This window comes from Papio anubis, chromosome 4, assembly GCF_008728515.1.
Source record: "Papio anubis isolate 15944 chromosome 4, Panubis1.0, whole genome shotgun sequence".
Taxonomy (NCBI): domain Eukaryota; kingdom Metazoa; phylum Chordata; class Mammalia; order Primates; family Cercopithecidae; genus Papio; species Papio anubis.
This window is the reverse complement of record NC_044979.1, coordinates 99,970,558-99,987,538: the sequence shown is the minus strand read 5'-3', so window position 1 is coordinate 99,987,538 and position 16,981 is coordinate 99,970,558. Positions and strand designations below refer to the sequence as shown.

Below are 16,981 nucleotides of genomic sequence, written 5' to 3'. Positions count from 1 at the left end.
TGCTTTAATTCATATTTCTCATTATGACTGTATCTTGCAAATGAGGCAAAATCAGATGTGGCCAAAAGGTACAATTGGTTTGTTTGCCATGGCTGAGCTATGAGGTTCTCCCAGAGTCTCTGCCCTATTGCAGGGCCATACTTTTTAGCTGCAATTAATTGGATAACAGATTATTTTCATGCAACTCTTTCTTTTCTTTTTTTAAAAAATATTTTCATTACAAATTCGACATTTTCATGTGGAAAATTTGAAAATGTCTGAATACATAGAGATTAAGAAATTGCTGGGGAGGCACAGTGACTCACACCTGTAATCCCAGCACTTTAGGAGGCCGAGGCAGGTGGATCATGAGATCAGGAGATCGAGACCAACCTGGTGAACATGGTGAAACCCCTTCTCTAGTAAAAATACAAAAAAAAATTAGCCGGATGTGGTGGTGGGTGCCTGTGGTCCCAGCTACTCGGGAGGCTTAGACAGGAGAATGGCGTGAACCTGGGAGATGGAGCTTGCAGTGAGCCAAGATCGCACCACTGCACTCCAGCCTGGGTGACAGGGCGAGACTCTGTCTCAAAAAAAAAAAAAAAAAAAAAAAAAAAAAGAAATTGCCCAGAATTCTGCAATCCAGAGATATTATTATTCTTAAAATTTTAATTGCACTTTTTGTTTAAAAAATCTTACTTATTTTTGAGACAAGGTCTCACTGTGTTGCCCCACGCTGGAGTGCAGTGGTGCGATCTCAGCTCACTGCAACCTCTGCTTCCCAGGCTCAAGTGATCCTCCCACCTCAACCTCTTGAGTAGCTGGGACTACAGGTGTGTGCCACCATGCTCAGCTAATTAATTTTTTTTTTCTTTTGTAGAGATGGGGTCTCCCTATATTGCCCACGCTAATCTTGAACTCCTAGGCTCAAGCGATCCTCCTGCCTTGGCTTCCCGAAGTGCTGAGATTACAGGCATGAGCCACTAAACTTGGCCTGCATTTATTTAAAATCTTTTTGCAATTTATCTAGATAATGTGCACAATTTCAATGATACCATGTATACATTTGTGTGACCTCTTTTCATTTCATCAGCTTTTCTCTATGTATTTATGTATTTCTCAGCTTTCCATGATATATATAGGTAGCCAATTGCATATTATAAATACGTGTTGGTTTTTTTTTTTTTTATTCTTACGGTCATCTAAATGGCTCTCTTTGGTGTGTCGGTGGGGGAAAGGGAGTGTACCGTTAAGTAGTCCATTAATTTGTCAAGTTATGGTCAAGTTGAGTAGTCATTAATTTCCTAGAATTTTGGTTTTTCAATTTTTAAGTAGAGGCTGTTTTCATTTTCCTACCTCTAATCACCTAAATTGCAGTGTTTTGGGGACAGAATACCAAACTAGTTTGTGATAATTTCCGCCATTAAGAAAAAAGTATTCAAAGGACAGTTCTTACCAGTTTTAGTGAATTAGAAATACTCAGTGGATATGATACACCAGTCTGAACTGACTGGATCAGAATCACCTGGGCGTTTGTTAAAAAATATCCTTCCTGTGATCTCAGGTTGGACCTACTGAATCAGAATCTCTGAGGAGGGGGTGTCTAGCCAAATCTGCCATTTTCACAAACTCCCCAGACCACTGTGATGCTTGGCCAAATAGCATGGATTGAACCACAGCGTGGGAGGACCTTGTTGAAAGGAGATTTTGCTGATTTTTTTCCCTCATTGAAGACAAAATATGCATATCCCCTTTCCCTTCAGCTGCTCAGCATACATCTATTGAGATCTTATTATGTGCCAGTCTCTGTGTTAGTGCCAGGGAAATAAGGATATACTTGAGTCCTTGCCCTCATGAGACTGGAAGTCCTATGAGAAGAGACTGATGTTTTAAAACTTGAGGAAAAGAAATGAAGCAAAGGTAAAGGGAACTGGACTCTTCTCTTCCCCTAGTGCCTGAACGTACCATGCCAAACTAAATTCCCTCCCCATTCTTCGTGCCCCAGGATTCCTTCCTCAGGGAGGTACCTGAGCCCTCAAGTTACATGTAGAAACTCCAAGGAAACATTTGTTGTATCAGTCTAGTGCTATTTCTAACCTTAAAGAACTTTAAACACCTTGTGTGCTTTGCTTTTCACAAGTTATTTATTATAGAAAATTCAAAGCATCTACAAAAGAGAACAGCAAAGCAAACCCTATGTACTCATCACCCAGTTTTAACAATTTTTACTTCATAGCTGTCTTGTTTCATCTGAGCTCTCACCCTATTGCCCCACTCTGCGTTACTTCTATTCCATTATTTCACATGGAAATATCTGAGCCTAAATCTCTAAAAGAAATGGACTCTTTTTATAGATATAACCACAGCACCACCAGGATCATATCTAAGACATTAACAATCATTCTTTAAGTATCATCAAATGTGGCATCAGTGTTCATATTACCCCATTGTGTTATAAAATGTCTGTATAGTTTATTAAATCAGGATCCAAATAAGGTATGTTCATTGCAATTGGTTGATACATCTCTTAGGTAACTCCATCTCTTAATCTTTTTTTCTTGTGTGTATGTTTGCTGTTGTTGTTGTTGAAGAAATCAGTTTTGTCCTATAGAGTTGTCCGTAGTCTGGATTTTGCTGATCATATTCCCATGGTGTCATTTGTATTTGTTATAAATCGATGGTTAGATCTAGAGATTTGCCCTGTTAAGTACATTTTAGTTACACTTTGGGACATGAGTGTGTCTTCTATGCCAGGTGAAAACCGTTGGTGAGAGGTTGAAGGAGCATAGTAAGGATTGGTGCAAACCTGGCAAATGCATCATGAGTGAGTAGTAGCAGGGAGGAGAGTCAACACTGAGTGCCCGCTGTATATAGCCACACTACTAGGTGCTTTCTGCATGCTTCATATAAATCCAAGTGCCATGTTGTGTATGGGGGGTTAATTCCATTTCTATACGAGGAAACTCTGGTTCAGAGTTAGAGGAGTCAGGATGGGTACTAGGGCCTGGTATTTCTAAAGTGTGTCATCCTCTTGTACCTATACACATGGGGCTGCAGGACTAAGCAGGCAGTATCAGTGAGTGCAGTTACACAAAGGTGATGAGAGGTGGCCCTTTCATTGGCCTCTGTGTCAGAGAGTGGAGGGGACAATAGGAAATACAGGCCCTGGATAGAGGAGCCACTACCGAACTCCCGTCTTGGCGTCATGCGGGAATATGGATTCGGTGTTGCCAGATCTTTGAGTTTTTAGCAGAAGCCACATATCTGAGTGTCTATAGGAAATCTCTAGATCTTAAAATATTAGCTGCTAATTCAGATTTCTAAAAACACAATCTAATGCAGCACTCTGGGCCAAACCGACCAAATCTGCAGTCTGTCACCCCTGTTCAACACCACGCTGCTGGGAAGTATGTCAGCTGCAGGCTGGCACTGAAGACCACAGAGTTAACTGTCAGAAGTAGATATTGCCCTTGAAATTGGAGAAAGAGACTGTTAAGCAGCTCTTAAAAGACGTGAAATGACAATGAAGCAAATCTTCAAAAGGTGAAGAGGAAAGTGTCTGAAGTCTGAACAGAGAGTGTGACAAAAGGACCGCTTTCATCACGTATCCTTCTCTTGTTCTCACAGTGATTGAGTCCTTGCTGTGTCCCAAATGGTATTCTGAGCACTTTGTAAGTAGGTACAAGCATTATCTCATTTAAATCTCACTGCAACCCTGGGAAGAATGAACTACCTATCATTATCCCTGTTTTATAAAAGCTTGGAGAAGTGACAGGGCTGAGATTTGAACCCAGGTGGGCTTCAAAGCCTGCTTACTCACTTAATAGCCCATACAGTTATTCTTCCATTACATGGTTCCTCATTCAAGGCATTGAATATTAGGAGCTGGAATTCCCTGACTGTGGAGTCCCAAAGCTTTATGCTCTACTCTCATGAGCTTTCAGTGAAACACTTAGTAAAAATCTTTCTTTCTTTTGGCCAGAGCTTGATGAGTCTGAGCTAATTTATATAGATGACTTTCATCAGCTGGCATTTACATCCCAGTTTTTAATTAGATAATTCCTTTCCCAAACACTTCATTTATTCCTATTTCAATAGAAGGTTTACAACAGAAAAATCAATTTATAAATGAGTATCATTTGTCCTATTTTCAGTTCAGCAGGAATGCCAATCATTTAAAAATGAATTTATTAATGAAGAGTATAATAAAATAATTTCTCCTTTGCTTTTCTGGAAGGTGGTAATTCACGGACATTGAATTTAAATGTATTCAGTCTGCTCAATAAAGCTGGCAGTGTGGAGAATAGGGAAGCCTAGCTGGATATTTGAGTTTCATTCTTTACATAAGTAAAGGCAGTTTGTCATCGGTACTTACAGGACGCGTAATAAACCAATAGCTTATATAGACAGTTGTTTTCTTTTTCTTAGGCAGCTCAAGGCTTTCTTTTTAATGGGTAAGGTAACTGATGAGGGATACTGTGTGCATCACTGAGATAAAGGGGCAGGGCGGGCTGGCAGTCATGCAAAAGAACCCTTGCCTTGGCTCAGAGCATTCGCGCCTTCAATAACTACTCACTGAACTTGAGGACAAAGACCTTTTCTCCCACACAGCTTCCTCCCTCCTCAGCTAGACATTCTGTATGCGGTCTCCTAGTTACGGGAGTACAGTACTCCAGTCCCTCAAGCCTGAACTTGGGCCTCCTGCCACCAGTCAGAGGATGAATGTTGGTACACGCAGCTCCTTTGCAGTAAGCTCCAGGGAAGCACTACTATCTTGTTCCCAAGAGGAAGTCATGAATCCTGAAAGAAGTTTGTTAAGGAGGACAATGGTGGTTAGAAAGTAAGCTTAGGGATGCTTTACCATAGCCAATAGCACAGTAGCTAAAGCTGGATGGTCTAATATGGTAGCCTCTGGCCACATGTGGCTCTTTAATTTTCTAATTTTTATTTCTAATTGTGGTGAAATGCACATAGCATAAAATTTACCATCTTAATCATTTTTATATTGTTGCACAACTGATCTCCAGAGCTTTTTCATCTTGCAAAACTGAAATCTGTACCCAGATTGTAAACAACGCATTCCCTTCTGCCCAGCCCTTGGCAACCACCATTCTACTTTCCATTTCTATGAGTTTTACTATTCTAGGTGCCTTACATAAGTTTTTTCATGACTGGCTTATCTCACTTAGCCTAATATTGGCTGTTTAATTTGAAATTATTAAAAATTTGGTTCCTTCATTGCACTAGCCACATTTCAAGTACCAGATAGCCCATCTGGCTGGTGGCTACTGTATTGGACGGTGCAGATAGAGACTATTTCCATCATCTCAGAAAATTCTCCTGGACAGCGTTGGTCTAAAGGAAAGCTGGTGGCTCGCACTGAGAACCGATTGGAGGAGGGACTAGGAGAAAAAGTGGCAGATATTTTTTCATGCTCTGCCAACGTAAATAATCTGACTTCTTTTCTCTACCACAAAAATGATACCAGCTACATGATACCTTTACATTTACAACTTCCATCCTTATCCTAAACTTCAGTCTTCAATATCTCCTCTCCTCCCATAGCATGCAACATTAATCAGTTGGCAAACACACAGAACATAAATGTATAGTACAAACTACAGACAAATGCACTTTAAAATACTCTTAACAAAGGCTTCTTAGGAAATGCCTGTCAGCCTACCCATCTATGGGAGTTAAATTGGAGTGTTTCATTAATTAGAACTGTCAGTGTATTGCTAACCTGGCAAGAATCCTAATGGGTATTTGCCACAAAGAAGCCTTATTCAGCAGACCTGCCCTTTTAGCCTGTTGCTTTTAAGTTTTTTCCTTAAGACTCACAGTAAGAAATGTTACATCTCAACTTAATACCTATAGACACTTATATGTGCATGTGTATGTACCCAAACTTGAAATTACAGTTTCTTGCATCAGTACTTACCCTTACTGTGTGAGATGCATAAATTCTTTCTAAAAATGCTTTTCTAAAAAAACTTGCTCCTATCCGCTAAATTGATTTCGTAAACCACAAAAAGGCCACAACATACAGTTAGGAAAATACTGCTTTGGACACACCCGCATCCAGTTTCAGGCCTATAGCGTAACACTGAAACCCCACTCCCATTTCTGGGTCCCCATGGCTCAGAAAGCAGCTTCAGAATTATGCCTCAAAACAAGTAAGTTTTTTAAGAAGCCATCAATTATGGCTTTATTTCTGGACAAACTGTTCACTGATTTTAACACCGGTTTAAGTAGAATGTAGTTATGATGGAAAACCCCATATCAAATGCTTATATTCTACTTTTCAAAGCTGAATTAAATAAGTTTTCTCATGTTCTAAGTTTTTGTATTTGTGTATGTGATTGGGAGTTAATTGAATTTTAGACTCTTTTTTTTTTCTTTGTGAAGGAGAATATACATTTCATAACATTGTATGAGGTTATAAAGGAAAAGGAGAAAAATCTTAAAGCCAGTTTCTGTGTCATACATTAATAATTTAACAGTTTTTAAGAATCATGTAGGCTGGGTACGGTGGCTCACGCCTGTAATCCCAGTACTTTGGGAGGCCAAGGCAGACGGATCATGGTGTCAAGAGTTTGAAACCAGCCTGGCCAACATGGTGAAACCCCGTCTCTACTAAAAATACAAAAATTAGCTGGGCATGGTGGTGTGCACCTGTAATCCCAGCTACTCAGGAGGCTGAGGCAGGAGAATTGCTTGAACCCAGGAGGTGGAGGTTGCAGTAAGCCTAGATCACACCACTGCACTCCAGCCTGGGTGACAGAGCAAAACTCTGTCTCAAAAAAAAAAAAAAAAAAAAAAAGAATCATGTAAACAAATATTTAAAAATCCATGTTTTATGTAATATATAAATGATGTAACTTGTCAGATTTTTTTTTTTCTTTTTAGTGTGAATATCTGGTATGTTACCCAACATTTTGACAAATAATAGGAAGATAATTGAGTTCCTTTGAACCACTTTCAGAAGGGTTTCATCTCAGGTTCATGAGAGCTCTGGCTTCCAGATTGGCCAGTTTTTCTTTTCCCACATGGACAACTGTAGGAGGCCAACTCACTTTTTGTGTGAAACATAGTAATGAAACTTTGTGTGCTCTCTGAGCAACTCTGAGTTGGGCAGGGTGTAAAAAAGGTAAAATAAAGTATCAGAGAACAATGCCAAATAAAATAATTCATCCTAGCTATAACTCATATAAGAATTTGCCCCTTTTGAAATTTCAGTTGTATTAGGACATACAAGCAGAACTAAAATTTTTCTTTAAAATAAAATTCCTAAATTGCTTTTCTTTCCTGGGTTTACTTTAAAAATCATTTCTGGGATTATATCAATAAAAATACTTACAGGAAAGTTGGAAATTAGAGGAAAAGATGAAAAAGCAAAGAATATTTCATTGCTGGGCTCCCACTGTTAATATTTTGAGTACATTTCCTGGGCAAGTGTTTGGGCATAGTCTTTTTCTACGTATATTTTAAATAATTAAGATAATTTATCTTGTCCCCTCAAATCATTTCTTCATGCAATTAAAAACTCTTCACAAACATATATTTAATGGGTTTATAGTATTCTACCCGATAGATGTAGCAGACATTTTCAGCCAATTCTCTGATGCTGGACAAGTAAGTTTCAGGTTTTCACCTGTATGAATACCACTATGTGAACACTTACGCATACCCCTTGCCCATATTCCTGATCGTTTCCTTAGGGTAAGTACATAGAAATGAAATTACTTATTCTGTTTTCATCATTTCCATCTGCTTTGTGGTTTCCTTCCTATCACAGGCAACTTCTTTGACATTGTCTGTATGCAATTGTCAATCTAAAACCTGGCTTAAAAGCCTTCAGTGCTTTACTGTGTGTTGTGAAATAGACACCAAAGTCCTTGATGTGACCTTCAAGGCTCAGTGTGGACCTGCCCATCTACTCGCCTCTCTAGGCCTCTTCCCTCCTTTCTCTGGACTCAGTTGCATCAGCTTTTTAATTTCTTGGCTCTGTACCTTTTCCCTAGTTGCAGGACCTTCAGGCCTACGTATCCTCTCTCTGAAGCATTCTCCCTCCATTCACCTGTCTTTTGTGGAATAGAAAGTGAGACTTCTGCTTAGAGGAGGTGGGTGGAGATTTGAAGAACAGTGAAGGTGTCAAAAATTCATTTAGGAAATAGAGGAATTGGCCAGACAAATACACAAAGGATTCCCAAACAGTAATGAGGGCCACTCTCATGGTGTTTTCAGAGTCAGGATATGAGATTCACACCAAGAGAAGTGTAATTGGCATCTAGAACTATGATCACCTTTAACTTACACAATCTAAGTCAGCCTGGTGAGTTCCGTAGCTGCTTCCTAATGTTTGTTTTCTTCAGTCTTCCGGAAGTGTCCCACCTCCTCTTTGCTAATTCAATTTACGTGGATGATAGCACATTTTATCCTTAGAATAAGAGGACTTCACAAATAAGTACTTCTGAGATCACTGGAAGGCTTAATATGAAAATCTTCATTTCTGGGTTTCTTTGGGACACTGTATCACTGTTCTGTCCAATGGAGTTTCCACTAGCTACATGTGGCTATTTAAATGAAAATTAATTAAAGTTTTGAATAAAATGGAAAACTCTGCTCCTTCGTCGTTCTAACTACACTTCCTAGCTGCCTGAGGCTAGTGGTCACCACATTGAAAAATCTTTTGGAATTTTCTACAGAAAATTTTCTTTTCGGAAAAGTCATCTCTGGCCGGCGCGGTGGCTCAAGCCTGTAATCCCAGCACTTTGGGAGGCCGAGACGGGCGGATCACGAGGTCAGGAGATCGAGACCATCCTGGCTAACACAGTGAAACCCCGTCTCTACTAAAAAATACAAAAAACTAGCCGGGCGAGGTGGCAGCGCCTGTAGTCCCAGCTACTCGGGAGGCTGAGGCAGGAGAATGGCGTGAACCCGGGAGGCGGAGCTTGCAGTGAGCCGAGATCGCGCCACTGCACTCCAGCCTGGGCGACAGAGCGAGACTCCGTCTCAAAAAAAAAAAAGAAAAGTCATCTCTGAAGCTACTCAGTGCGCACATGGTGATTCAGGAAAAATTAATGGACAGTTAGCCTGGGCTAGTTTGCTCCTAGATGTGATGTACAGTTTGCTGGTTCATCTAGCTTTTTAATTATTAAAACAGACGTTGAAATTCTGCTCCCTGCTGGCATTCCCAGTCGTTCACAAAATTCAGTGGAAAAGCTGGCCTCCCTTGGCCCACATACCCCTAGGCTTCTGTTGCCTATATCCTCCTCATGATCATACGACCCAGATGACTTGCTGACTAAGCAGGTGCCTTGGCCGAATAATAGGTGCTTGCCCAAAACCCCGTGGGTTTTATTTATATTCTATAGATAAATCTCATAAATGCAAAATTGGTGGATTTCTACCATTTTTAAGGATCAAATAAAGTAAGGTTCTGCTCCTAGGCAAGACACCAGCTCTTTTGAAATGGCCCAATGATGGGGAGAAAAGGAGCATATAAGATACTCGAGGCATCACACAAGAGAAAATGCATCCTTTCCCCATCTTATCTTCCTCTGGGTCTGCTTCACTTTATTTGTCTCCACCAGCAATTCCCCCAGTGATCAGATTCTAGTAGCACTCTATAAAGGCATTTGATTTCATAATTATTCTAGGTCTTTCTTGTGCATACACATTCTTTGTTTATCTCTCTCTACTCCTCCAGTCTGAAGATAAAGCCGTTTTTGTGAAAATGGGAAAGGTTAAGGGGAGAAAGAACTGGAGCCTCTTTATCTTTCTGGCTTTTCTTTCCCAGAGGGAAGGGGTGATATTTTTACTGAGCTAGGAGGGAATTATTTTCAGAATTGTGGGGGGTCCCCCATTTCTCTGCACTCTGGGGAGGGGCCTACCATAAACAATGCAGGGAAGAACTCTTGAGTGTGCATGTAGACATTAACCTGAAGTAGACTGGATATAGAAACAGCAATACAGTCCCGTACAAAGAGGTTTCTAAACATAGAATATTGATGACTCTGCAATTTGATAATTGCTCTAATTAGGAATGAGGCAAGTAGATTTTGATTGGTTTGCTTAACAGAAAATTTTAGATACAGTTCTATTTTAACAGTCAAACCCAAAATAAAGTTTTGTGGTTTTTTTTTTTTTTGAGACAGGGTCTCACTCTGTGCCCAGGCTGGAGTACAGGGGTGTGATCTCCACTCACTGCAGCCTCAGCCTCAACCTCTCCAGGCTCAAATGATCCTCCCACCTCAGCCTCCCAAGTAGCTGGGACTACAGGTGCACGTCACCACACCCGGCTAATTTTTGTATTTTTTATAGATACAGGGTCTCTCCATGTTGCCCAGGCTGGTCTCAAACTTCTAGGCTCAAGTGATCTGTCTGCTTTGGCCTCCCAAAGTGCTGGGATTACCGGCATGAGCCACCACACCCAGCCAGCAAATAAAGTATCCTATACTTATGCGGCCTCCACAGTTTGCAAAATATCTTCTCAAGCATCATTTTGTTTGATACTCATGATAAACCTGTGGGCTGGAGCAAAACATTTGCAAAAGGGAAACCTAGGCTCAGAGAGGTAAAGTAACTTAAGCAGGTCACACAGCTAGTGGGTGGTGGAGCTGAGTTTTGAATCCCATTCTAGTGCTTCTCTGAAAACATTGCTTTACTTCTCACTTATATTTCAGACTTCCAAAACACATGGAAAAGTTGGATAATTGATGATACAAATACAATAGTTGGTACACTAGATAATGTTTCTTGAGTACCTGTAATGCCAGAGGTTGGGGAAAGGGCTACTATGGTTGGATGGCATGAGTCCTGCCTTCAGGGAGCTTTCTTTGAAACAGGTGAAGAAATATACAAGCAACAAATGTACATTATTTTTAGAACAAAATGGATGTATTAGTGCTTGTGGATGCTGAATAAATGAGAGTCCTTTATAGAAGTCTTTATGAGAGAAAGGGGTTTGAATCAGATCCTGAAGGATATGTACAAAGACTAAGGGAAGGGCATTCAAACCAGGTGCAGAGGCATGGCGGGAGAAAAGAGAGATGTTAGAGAGTCAGCTTCAGTATGGTGGACTATTAATAAACAAGAAAAGAACACTTGTTTATCACTTATTTAAAATCTACTCTGCACAAGACATAGTGTAGAGCTGCGGTTCCAGCGGTGTGCAAAAGAGAAAGGTCCTTGCTTTCATATTGCTTTGATTTTGCTGGGAGAGGCTAAATATTGATTGTTGGTAATAAAATAAGCATTTCAGATTATGATAATTACTTTGAAGGAAAAGGACAGGATTCTATGAGAGTGTATAGTACAGCAACACAAATGAGAGTACTAGAGTGATATTTGAGCTGGTACGAGAAAGAGCAGGAGTTAACCAGGCAGATAGTTTTGGTACAGGAAGCAGGGAAGGGAATGGTTAGGACAAAGGGTGGAACATGTGCAGAGGTCTGGCGGGCACTGGAAGAACTAGAAAAAGGCATATGTGCCGGCATTGTGAGAGTGGAGGGGTGAGTGGTAGAAGATGGGGCTGGGAAGGGGGAACAAACTTGATCATATTTTGGTCTTTATTCCAAGAGCCTTGGGAAACTGCTGAAGTATTTTAAGCAGGAATGACGTGATCAAATCTTCCTTCTAAAAGGATCACTTTGGCTGCAGTGTGGAGAATGTTTTGGAGTGGGGAGTAATAGAGGTTTTGAAGCAACCCCTCAGGAGGTTACCATAGTGGTCCAGGCTGGAGATGATGGTGGTTTGGTGCAGGGTGGTGGCAGTGGAGGTGGAGAGGAGTGGGAGGTTTCCATAGAGATTTAGGAGACAGAATGTACAGGACTTGGTGACATATTAGATAATGGAGAAGCAAATGGCAAGGATGGTTACCTTGGCTACCAAGATAAAGAACCTTGAAAAGGGAAGAAGACGAAATCAGCCTCAGATATCAGGCAGGCAGTTGGGTCTGTAGGTCAGAGGCTTAAGATGAGAACCCGGCTGCAATTAAATGTGTAAGTCATCAGCGTGTAACTGACAAGGGAAGCTCTGAGCATGGATGCATTTTCCCAGCTAGAAAAGAGCATTAAATGAGGAAAGAAGGATGAAGCAGTGAGAATGTGCACTGGCCAGGTAGAACAAGCCAGTCCAGGAGCAGCTGGGGAGGTGGACAGAAAACCAAAAGGTGTTTGAGTGTTATGTCATCGAGGTGGAATAAAACTACTAAAAACAACAAAGCAGGGTATCTTTCAATTGATCTCTAGACCCATTTCCACATCACACCCCAAATCTGTTATGTGGTGGCTATGCATCTCTGGATCTGAGGCACTTGTGTAGTTAGTATTAAGGTATGTTTATTTATTATTTTATTACTGCGAACAGATTGCAGTGTGTGTATATGTGGTGTGTGTCTGTGTCTTCTGCCTAGAACAATAACCTCCTTTCCTTTCTCCCACGTCACTGCACTTTTGGCTGCCGCCGTGGTTTGTTGCAAATCTGAGCTCATTTAATCCCACAGAGTATTAAACAATATCTGGTCTTGGTGGCTCTGTCATTCCACTGCAGGCGCCCCACCTTCATTTGGCAGCTGGGATCTTTTAATGAGCTAGCTGTGCACAGTCGAATAGTAAAACCCTTTTAGCTGGTGAAATATGTTTGAAGAACTCACTGTTGCAATGTTCCATGTGAGGCCTGCTTCCACTCTCGCTGGCATTCTCTTTTCAGGATGGCTGCAGCTCCTCCAAGTTACTGTTTTGTGGCCTTCCCTCCACGTGCTAAGGATGGTCTGGTGGTATTTGGGAAAAATTCAGCCCGACCCAGAGATGAAGTGCAAGAGGTTGTGTATTTCTCAGCTGCTGATCACGAACAGGAGAGCAAGGTTGAGGTACGTCGTGCATTGCGGTCTCGTGAGTCACACTTACTCTCTTTTCTCTTTTCTTGGAAGCTTGCTCACAAGTCAGAGCTGTCATGTCAGTTCTGCTGATTCCTGTTTCCATGCAGGTTTGCTCATAGCCTTGAAAACTAGGTCATGGGAGAGCTCTATGCTCACTCCTATGGCCGTTGTTTTGTAATTAAGTAAAATATGTACATAGTTCTAAAGTGAAATCTAAAAAACAAGATTTATTCACAGAAGTCTGACTTCTATCCTTGTCCCCTTTACTCCATGATCTTTTCCCCTATAGGTAATCAAGTTTTGGAAGATCTTGGTTTATCCTTCCATTTGCAAAATTACACATATATATGTAATAAATCACATACACATGTGTGTATTCATCCTGGTCCCTTTCCTCCTTTCTTTGATTAACAGCAGCATGCCATGTATACTTTTCTCTACTTTGCATTTTGTTTCATTTTTATTTTACTATTTTATTTTCTTCAATCAGCTTTCTAAAGTTGAATCTCTACTTTGTATTTTTCAACTCAAAACATATTCTGGAGATCACTCCCTACAGTACATGCAGGTCATAATTCCTCATTTAGAACTGCGTGGTGTTTCATTCTATGGATGTTATCATAGTTAACCAGCCCCATATTGCTGCTGGACATTTGGGTTGTTTTCAGGCTATTGCTATTACAAACAACACTGAAGTGGATAACAGCCTTATGCATCTGTCATAGTGTCTGGCCTCAGTTTATATATTTTTATCATGATAAAACATTATCCATTAATTCTTATTTTGAGTCTTTTAAAAATACTATTTTTGTCAGTATTTCTTTGGGATACATGCCTAGAAATGAAATTGCTGGGTCACAGGTAAATAAAAATGTAGTTTTATTAAATATTATCAAATTTCCTTCCATAGGTGGTGTACCATTTTGCATTCACATCAGCACTGTATGACAATGCCTGTTTCTTCGTATTCCCAGAATGTGTTGTCAAACTTTCACGATGGCTATTTTATGTTAATTGTACTTTCTGCCATTTTACTAAATTCTTTTATTGGTTGTGTCAGCTTTTATCATTGATTCTCTTGGGGTTTCCAGGTATATTGTTATATCACCTGCACATAGAGACTGTTTAGTTGTTCTTCTGTCTTTAATTGTTTTCTTGTTTTATTGCTTTGGCTTAATATCTCAGGTTTTATGTTAAGTAGTAGTAGAAATAGTGGTTGTCCTTGGCTCTGCACCTGACCTGAGTGGGGCTGTCTCTAGTGCTTCCCTATTAAGTAAGCTGGTGATTTTGGGATTGAGATTTATGTAGTTTTATGTGCCATTGCACCTGGCTTATGTTAAAAAGTATACGTAAGCCGGGTACAGTGACACATGCCTGTCGTCCCAGATACCCTGGAGGCTGAGGTGGGAGGATCACTTGAGCCCAGGAAGTTGAGAGTAGCCTGGACAACATGGTGAGACCCCATCTCTTTTAAAAAAAAAAAAGTATACATGAATTTCTATTTTGAGTATTTCTAAAAATAACAACTCAGGAATAGATATTAAATTTTGTTAGGTATCTTTTCAGTACTCATGGAGATAATCACTTATTTTTTTCTTTATATTTATGTGACAAATTGAACCATCTTTGCATTCAAGGCATAACCTTCTTGGTTATATTTTATTTATAAGTATATTTACCTGTGTGTGTTTCTCTGTGTGTGTGTGTTTAGATGGTAATTTGAAATGAAAATCTGCAGAAAATAAATTAGGGCTAGTAAATGAAGAAGCTCTTTTCACTGCATAACCTCTCTTCTTTGGTGCTCTGTGCTTCACAAAATAAACTGATTTTTCTGATGTTTGTGCTTGGTTTCAAATAGGCATTCATCAATTTGTATTTTCTTTTTTTTTCTTAAACTCTTCCATTATGTCCAATGTGTATTTTATTTTCTTATCTAAATCTTAAATCACTGGCTCTGTTTCAGTTCTTTAAAAGCAGTAATCAGCACCAAAGAGGAACAGAACTCTATGAGGGGCTGCTTATTTTACATGAATTTAACAAAGGCACTGAAATGAACAGACAGGTGGGCAGGACTTCACATGGGCTGTCTGGATGATCCGGTGGCAGACTGTCTCCTACTGGGCTTTCACCAGACCCACTTTCCTCTCTTACTGAGCCACTAACTTAATAAAAACCCCTGAAACTTTAGTGGAACTTTCCTTTCCTACAGTTGAAGAAGAGTGCTAGGTTCCCTGGTAAGCATGTTAGGTTTTAAATGGGTATTCATCAGTGAGTGAATGTTCACGTTATTTGGGTTCAAATATTTCTCTCTTTTCCTGGAATAGAGTGGACTCTGTGTGGATAAAGTTTGCTGGTTTGAGTTGTTACTGACCTTCCCTGTCTGTCCTTCCTGAACATTTCTACCCTTTTTTTCCTGAGAGACATACAAACTAAAATAATCTTTGATTTTTACATGGGCAGATTTAAGTTCCCAAAGGTGGCTGCACCAAATCCCATCCCACGTGCCCTTCTTCCAGTGCAAAGGGCACTCCTCCCATGAAGAGGGAAAGGTGAGTCTACGCCCTTCACTCTCACTGTGAATCTTTGAGGGCTTGTGATTGCTCTGACCAGTGGAGCATGGTGGAAGTGATGCTCTGTGACTTCCAGGGCTGGGCCATAAAAGGATACAGCCTCTCTCTCTCTCTCTCTCTCAGTCTCTCACTCACTCTCTCTCTCTCTCTCTCACTCTCTCATTCCTCTCTCTCTCTCTCTCGCTCCTCTCTCTATCGTTCCTCGGTCTCTCAGATGATTCCAGGCCCCAGACACTGGAGTGGAGACGCATTATCCCTGCTATTTGCTGTTCAAATCCATGAGCGTTAAAAAAGTTGTTTTATACCACTAAATTTTGGGGTAATTTGTTAAGTAGCCGTAGTAACTTCAAAAATCACACAAAGCAATTTATAAACATGTCTGAAATGAATATTTCAAAACATTTTGTTTTCTTTTTTGGTGGATAGGCTACATAACTCTTATTTTACTCTCATGGTTACAATTATTTTAAGGGCGAGGCTAGATTTCTTTTGCTAGTTAACCAATAGTATATGATTACTCAGATATGTTTAGGTTAAATTCTATCCCCTTCCATAAGTACAGTGTGATATATACCATAATTAGCCTCTAAGGCAGCTCTGACCTCTCTTCTGAGTTCCATACCTGTGTTTTGAGCTTCCTCTTTGCATTCCCACTTGCATATTCTGCAGGTGAAATAACCTCACAGGTAAGAAAGCAAATTCATTTCCCCCAGCTCATATATCCCTGTTGCTCTAACAGCACCATTGTCGGCCACGTTTATGCTAGAAGCCCACAGGAAACATTGACCCTCACTTCCCCCTGTCCCCATCCCCAGTGCACAGGGACATCTGTCACTGAGTCCCGCTGCCCCCTCTCTTGTGTGTCCATCTCCTCCCCGCTGCCCCTGTCTCGTTCAGACTGAGTCCATCTCTCTTCTGCTACAATCTTCTTATTCGTCCCTGGGCCTCTTTCTCCTGTTTCTTCTCCGTACAGGGTTACCAAAATTTTCTTCCCAGAACATAGCTCCATCACTCCCTTGCTGAAAAGTATTTCGTATTGTTTAAAGGATGAGAGTCCAAGCTGATTTGTATGCCATTCAGAACTCTTCCCAACTGGCACCCTGCTCTCTTTTCCTTTCTTTTATTCTCTTTCTTTCTTTTCTATTTTAAATTAATAGACTATTTTTAGAGCAGTTTTATGTTTACAGAAAAATGAACGGAAGGCACAGAGTTCCCAAACAGCCCCTTACCCTGCCCCCAGTTTCCCCTGCTAGTAACGTCTGGCATCAGTGTGGTACATTTGCTACAATTGATGGGCCAGTATTGACACAGTATATATATATATATTGTTTTTTGAGACAGAATCTAGCTTTGTCACCCAGGCTAGAATGCAGTGGCATGATCTCGGCTCACTGCAACCTCCAGCTCCGGGGTTCAAGCGATGCTCTTGCTTCAGCCTTCCAAGTAGCTGGGATTACAGGTGCCCACCATCATGCCTGGCTAATTTTTGTATTTTTAGTAGAAACGGGATTTCACCATGTTGGCCAGGCTGTCTTGAACTCCTGACCTC

General features: G+C 40.6%; 1 protein-coding gene across 5 annotated transcripts in view; it reads left to right on the top strand.

Annotated features, from left to right (window-relative positions):
- SCRN1 (secernin 1) overlaps positions 1 to 16,981 on the top strand; it is a 71,363-nt gene that overhangs the window by 10,586 nt on the left and 43,796 nt on the right. For 2 of the 5 annotated variants that reach the window (XM_009203169.4, XM_003896153.5), the window contains exon 2: positions 12,694 to 12,853. The exons of 1 other annotated variant lie outside the window; for it this stretch is intronic. In XM_009203169.4, coding sequence (XP_009201433.1) covers positions 12,695 to 12,853 — 159 coding nt within the window. In that variant the 5' untranslated portion in view covers position 12,694. Of the gene's footprint in view, positions 1 to 11,963; positions 11,985 to 12,028; positions 12,318 to 12,693; positions 12,854 to 16,981 lie in introns of those variants that run through there. 2 more of the 5 variants (XM_017956819.3, XM_009203168.4) reach the window with 2 other exon arrangements.